The sequence below is a fragment of the Hetaerina americana genome, unplaced genomic scaffold (assembly GCF_022747635.1).
Source record: "Hetaerina americana unplaced genomic scaffold, ioHetAmer1.1.p SCAF_6, whole genome shotgun sequence".
NCBI lineage: Eukaryota > Metazoa > Arthropoda > Insecta > Odonata > Calopterygidae > Hetaerina > Hetaerina americana.
Window position 1 is genome coordinate 246,847 of NW_027287205.1, and position 6,282 is coordinate 253,128.

General features: G+C 47.1%; 1 protein-coding gene across 1 annotated transcript; it reads left to right on the forward strand.

The window, feature by feature from the left end:
- Positions 1-344: 344 nt before the first annotated feature.
- On the forward strand, positions 345-5,720 carry LOC139695205 (spidroin-1-like). Its single transcript, XM_071593890.1, has 2 exons — positions 345-1,424; positions 4,419-5,720. The coding sequence occupies exons 1-2, from the start codon at positions 345-347 to the stop codon at positions 5,625-5,627; spliced, it is 2,289 nt and encodes a 762-aa protein (XP_071449991.1). The 3' UTR covers positions 5,628-5,720.
- The last annotated feature ends 562 nt before the right edge of the window (positions 5,721-6,282 follow it).

The window sequence follows — 6,282 nt, forward strand, 5'->3', positions numbered from 1 at the left end:
TGCATGATCATCAGGAATTTAAAAATAATCTCCACTGCGTACATTTCAATGAAATTAGAATCACTTTTCACCCCATTTGGCCGCTAAAATGTATTTCCATCTCGTGTTGCATGCACTGAGAAAGAATTTAAACATTGTTTCCTCTTTGAAATCCCACGCAAGAACTTCAATTCTTTTGAATCATTCCATTCATTAGTTGAAATCTCTTCACTAAGATCATAATGATGCTCGGAGTCTAAAAATTAAGGTACGAATTTGAATACGTGGTCCTCCGGATACTCCCGAACATCTAAAAGAACTCATTCGCTCTCTCTCTCTCATCGCAGAGGATGATTTTCTTGCTGATGGCGGCCAGCCTCCTTGGCCATGCTGTCAGCGGCGACCTGCTCCCTACCAGCGGGGACGGGGGCCTCTATGGCGCCCCTGCGAGCGGGCCCAGGGGGCGGACAGGAGGCGGCGGCAATGGATATTCCGGAAGGGGCGGGACTGGTTCGAGTCCAGGGGGAGGCTACCCCGGGGGTTCCCCTGGAGGATACCCTGGAGGGTCAGGTAGTGGCTCCAGCGGATACCCTGGAGGGTCAGGTAGTGGCTCCAGCGGATACCCTGGAGGGTCAGGTAGTGGCTCCAGCGGATACCCTGGAGGGTCAGGTAGTGGCTCCAGCGGATACCCTGGCGGGTCAGGTGGTGGCTCCAGCGGATACCCTGGAGGATCCGGCGGTGCAGGTGCCGGAGGATATCCAGGTGGATCTTCTGGCGGTGGTTACCCTTCGGGGTCAGGTTCCAGTGGTACAGGAGGAGGAGGAGGGTACCCTGGGGGTTCCGGTAGTGGCTATCCTGGACGAAGCGGATCTGGAAGTAACGGCGCAGGATACCCCAGGGGTCCAGATGGCGGAAGGTCCTCAGGAGGCACCCGAAACGGTGCTGGAAGTGGAGGTTACCCTGGAGGATCAGGGAGAGGAAATGGATATCCCGGCGGATCCGGCAGTGGTGGCTACCCGAGGGGTCCCAATGGTGCACAGGGCGGTAGTGGAGGTTCTGGCAGCACTGGATCTGGGGGGTACCCTGGGGGATCCGGCAGTGGTGGCTACCCGAGGGGTCCCAATGGTGCACAGGGCGGAGCTCCTGGCAGCACCGGATCTGGGGGGTACCCTGGGGGATCTGGCAGCGGTGGCTACCCAGGAGGTTCAGGGGGGAATGGTTACCCTAGGGGTCCCAGCGGTGGCAGAGGATCGGGGCCTCAGAGCGGTGGGTATCCGGGGGGTGCGGGTGCCGGAAGGGGTGGGGGAGCCGATGGTTACCCGAGTGGCCCTGCCGGGGGAGGAGCTGGAGGTTACCAGCCCGGAGTGCTTTCCGGTGATTACGCCGGCGGGAGAGGGCAACCCGGAGGTGGGCTCGGATCCGGAGGAGACGGCTCACATTCTCAGGTACGAATTTCCAGCGAAGTGATATGCGAACATTTTTCCACGAGGTAACCTTCAAGTTTTTTGATTACTAGCATGACGAAATCACTCATTTTTCATTATTAATTATTACAAGAATAATGACCATTGTTTTTTGGTCTTACTTCATGCCAGATTATTAAAACTGATTTGTTTTATCCTACATAAACTTTGCCATTAAAATAAAAGGAACTCGTTGCCCAAGAACCTTAATGCACCAGATAAATTGATAAGACATTAAAGCATTCATCTAAGGAACGTTTTTGTTATTTCTCAATTTTTTTCGTTCTTATGTAAGACTTACGTCGTTGGTTTTGGAGCATTGATAATATCACAATACTTTTGCAATGCTACTTCGTACACACAATACCAAAGTAAACCAAATTGAAAGGCATATTTTTTAGAACATTTAGTGTCCAGCTTCAATAAATTGCACAGTTTAAATGACTTAGTAGCAGAGTAAGTAAGGATGTGTTTAAAAAGTATTTGGAACCGATGATAAGGAATATGAAATACATGGTAAGTTAAGTTCAATATTAATAACTGCTTACTAAAGAAAATATTTCTAGAAGCCCAGCAGTATACGAACCGTAGTGTGTGCCCATTATTTCTACATATTCTAATCATCGAAAACAGCCTTCCTCTTATCTTACTTTTTCACAGAATTCTAAAGAATATTATTCGCAGTGAGGAAGGTAAAAATATACAGACGAACAGTCAAGTTACTCTCATGAGTGAAGAATTTTGGCTCACGTGTTCAATTTGACGATGAAATTAAAGTTCAAACAAAGGCTTATAATTGTTTCATTCGATCGGATGCGATAGGAAGAAGTTATACTTCTCGTATTTGTGATTTTTAAAGTATTGAAGATAGAATTTTATCATCTTATGACATTTACAAATTTAATTACGACGGTTGTAGATTAACTAGGGCTCAAAATATAAGGAAACCTCCAACGGTCACGTCACCACAACCAAGCCTTTGGGATATTTCACAGCGCACCCAGAGCAACTAAGCTTTCACTAAATTTTCTAAAACAGCCTTCTAAGAATTTTCTGCTCTTCGCACGCTAATCTCTAATATAAATTTCTCCTAACTTCAATTTCGGTATTACGATCTCATAGTTACCACCTTCAGTTCCTCAGCCGACTTCTGCATTGCCGAACTGCCTTAGCATTTTAAATAGAACGATTATATCACAATGATGCCAATGAAAGTAAGGTTATCAGATTTAATTTTAAGTATAAATGAAAGAAAATCACATGGCACAAACAATCATTGATGGATCAGGGTAAATAAGCGATAACGGACCATAGCAAATTTTTTAAAACCACATTTTTCGTCTATTTAGCCTGTCTGTGATGCTATTTTTGCAGGGATAGAATAGATAGAAACATTTTGCACGCTGATCTTGCATTTTCTAGTACGAGGTGTTTGTGTACCGTAAGTAAATATTTGCTCACTGCAATTTTTCGATTATAAATTGTAACTCATTACAGGATAAATGTTCATTGAGGATATGATATTTCTTATTTAATACATATAAGAAATATTATTTATTCACGACAAATTTTTTTTGCAAAGTATATTATCTCTAAACGGGCATAAAATCTTGAATAATGTCAACAGTTATATTAATTTTAATAGTAATTATAACGGCACTTGTTAACAAAGAAAAGTAATAATATTTACCAAAATAAAAGTCTAAGATCCTCCGTAAAAATATAAACAGCTGCAAAAAACACCGATAAATCATTCGCTCAATACTTAAATAGGGGAAAGAAAATGTTCCAAATATGATCAATATTAATTCTCGTGAAACTCAACTCTAGTGAGAACTATCAATTTTAACGATGAACTGTAAAAAAAACCGTTTTCCATCATTTCCGGATGTATGTTTATCGTTTTATCATTAACAACTCCTAAATGCCACCGTAGAGTCAATTTGAAATTGTTAAAGATAAATTAATTTTTTTAACAATAAATAAATAAAACACTTTTAAAACGCAAAAGAACATACAAATTACTACATCTTTAGAAGTGCGAGGAAAATTTAGGATAAATTGACATAAAAGGTTCGCTATAGAAGTAATGCGCATTCTCTGGGGAAAATAGATTTTTCGATTTATGTAATTGTACCACTGCTTAAAATTATTCGAAACACTTTGCTCCTCCTTTATTAATACACTTGTGGAGACGTAACTGTCACACTTGGAAGGCACCCTGAAACTCTTCTCTACGGGAATGTCACTCTCAGAAACGTGGAGTAACATGCTTTTGGATGTTTTCTACGGTCTCCCATAGCTTTCCTTTCAGCTCTCTTAAGACGGGGAAACTAAAAAATGCGGCAAAAAGACGGGACTGCAAGGGGCCTGGGGGACCACCGGGGAGGGAGTTGGTGACGATGAAGGGCCTGTGGCTGGGGGCATTGTCATTGTGGGGCTGTACCGTGTCTTGCGCCGTGTTACTAAGTCGAGAAACACTTCACGCGAGGGCATGTGTTTCCACTTAGACCGCTCGGAGCAAAATAATGACTGGCTACTTTGGAAGGGAAGACCCCCCACTACATTTATCCGACCGGTTTTACCGCGCTTCCATGAAAAATCACGCCACAAAAAACCAGCTTGCGCATTACTTTCATAGTGGACGGTAAATATACATAAATGAAAACGATTAAGAAGAAACAAAGAGTCTTCATAACCAAGTAGTTAGAGTAAACAGTTCAGACTAGCCGGGACGTAATTTGCTGGAGCGAAAGGCTGGAAAATAAAGGTTTGCTCTCCGAATAAGAAGCGTAGGACAGTCCAGCGGAAACTGACCGCTGTCTCTGCTCTTGGTTCACTTATAAGGCAGTCGCTGCTTGTCGCCTTTCTCTTTCGACTCTCTTCCTCCATCTTCTCTTCTCTTCTCTTCCCGCCCGAATTTCTTCATCCCCCCTCCGCCACCCCCTCTCCGCCCGGGGAAATAAACCCTTCCAGCCCTCACCCTACGAGTTCCAGTACGAGGTTCGTGACCCTGAAACCGGAACGGACTTTGAGCAACGCGAGCGTTCGGACGAGGAGGGTCGGGTGAGCGGCGAGTACCGGGTCCTCCTGCCGGACGGACGCAACCAGGTCGTCTCGTATACGGCGGACGAAGGGGGATTCAACGCGGACGTGACGTATGACGGGCAGGCCGCTGAATTGCAGGGTGCCGGAGGAGCGGGAACCGGAGGGTACTCGCCCTCGTCCGGGTACACAGCTCCGGGTTCCGGATCCAGCGGCTTCGGCGGGTCGGATGGAGGCTACCCCGGATCCTCCGGGCAAGGTTCTGGCGGAAGGTCGCCATCGACGGAGTACGGGGCCCCTGGTGGCGGCGCCGGGAGAGGTGGAACCGGAGGGACCGGTGGGAGTCCTTCCGGATTGTACGGAGCTCCCGGAGGTAACGGAGGAGGTTTCAACGGTGGTGCTGCTGGAAGAAGACCCTCATCTGAATATGGAGCTCCCGGAGTTGGAGGAAACGGATCCGGCAGGGGAGGAGCGGGAGGACGGCCCTCGTCTGAATACGGAGCCCCTGGTTCTGAAAGCAGTGGCTCCGCAAGGGGTGGCGCCGGAGGCAGACCTTCGTCCGAATACGGGGCTCCGGGATTTGGTGGAGCTGATTCGGGAACTGGAGCAGGCGGCCGAGGGCCGTCTTCAGAGTACGGGGCCCCTGGATTCGGTGCCGGAGGCTCTGGAAGGGGAGGGAGCGCTGGAGGAACGCCATCGTCTGAGTACGGAGCTCCTGGATTCGGTGCTGGAGGCTCTGGAAGGGGAGGTGGCGCTGGCGGAAGACCATCGTCTGAGTACGGTGCTCCAGGGTTCGGAGGAAGCGGCGGTAGAGGGTCCGGCAGGCCCTCTGGAGAATACGGCGCTCCAGGATTGGGTGGTGGTGTAGGAGGAGGAAGGGCAGGGTCTGCTGGAGGGCCATCTTCTGAGTACGGCGCCCCAGGCAGGGGTGGCGCCGGAGGCTCTCAGGGAGGCGCAGGGAGGCCGTCGGCAGAGTACGGTGTCCCAGGGGCACAGGGTGACGGACGAGGCGGCGGCTACAACGGCGGCCGAGGCGGATCCGGAGGATATCCTTCTGGGGGTGGATCCGGGGGTTACGCCGGGTCTTCCGGGGCTGGAGGAGCCGGCACAGCGAACACCTACCTGCCGCCGGGGAAATAAACACGTCCTTGCTTGCGAATTATCGGAGATGTGAGGGAAGATGTTTTCATTTGAACGACAAGCGAATGATTATAAATGCAATTGCGTGCTTAAATAAATTGATAATATTATTATAAGTATAATTAATCAAATATAATTATATATTTATATATATAAATGTTGTCTTACTTCTAATGCTAATGCTGAAGAGGATTTGTCGATGGCAAATGTAATGTAACCCAATGTTGTGAGTGAGGAAGTCAAGACAAGAGGGCTTCTGCTTTCGTGCAAATGAAGATTACGTACGAAGAGGTGTGCAAGCAAAGGTTTCTTACACCCGAGACTTCGCAGAGCTACCTGCTCTCATTGTTCATTTGATTGTGTGGTCATTCTCGTGGTTTCGTCATTTCGGTTTAATTAGCACCTCATGTTAATTGATTTTTCTGATAAAATAATTTAAATATCATCCGATTTTCAATGGAGTGAGTAAATTGCTTTTCAACCACTTCAATGAATATTAACAGAGATTTACAATACTAAAGGTGTCCATAAATAATCGCAAAAAATGAACATAAGACAGAGTAGCAAGAAATGTAAAGAAAATGATTTTCTCGGAGATTGTATTGAACCAAATGTGCCACTGACATGAGCGCATGTAACTGCCATAGTGAAATGA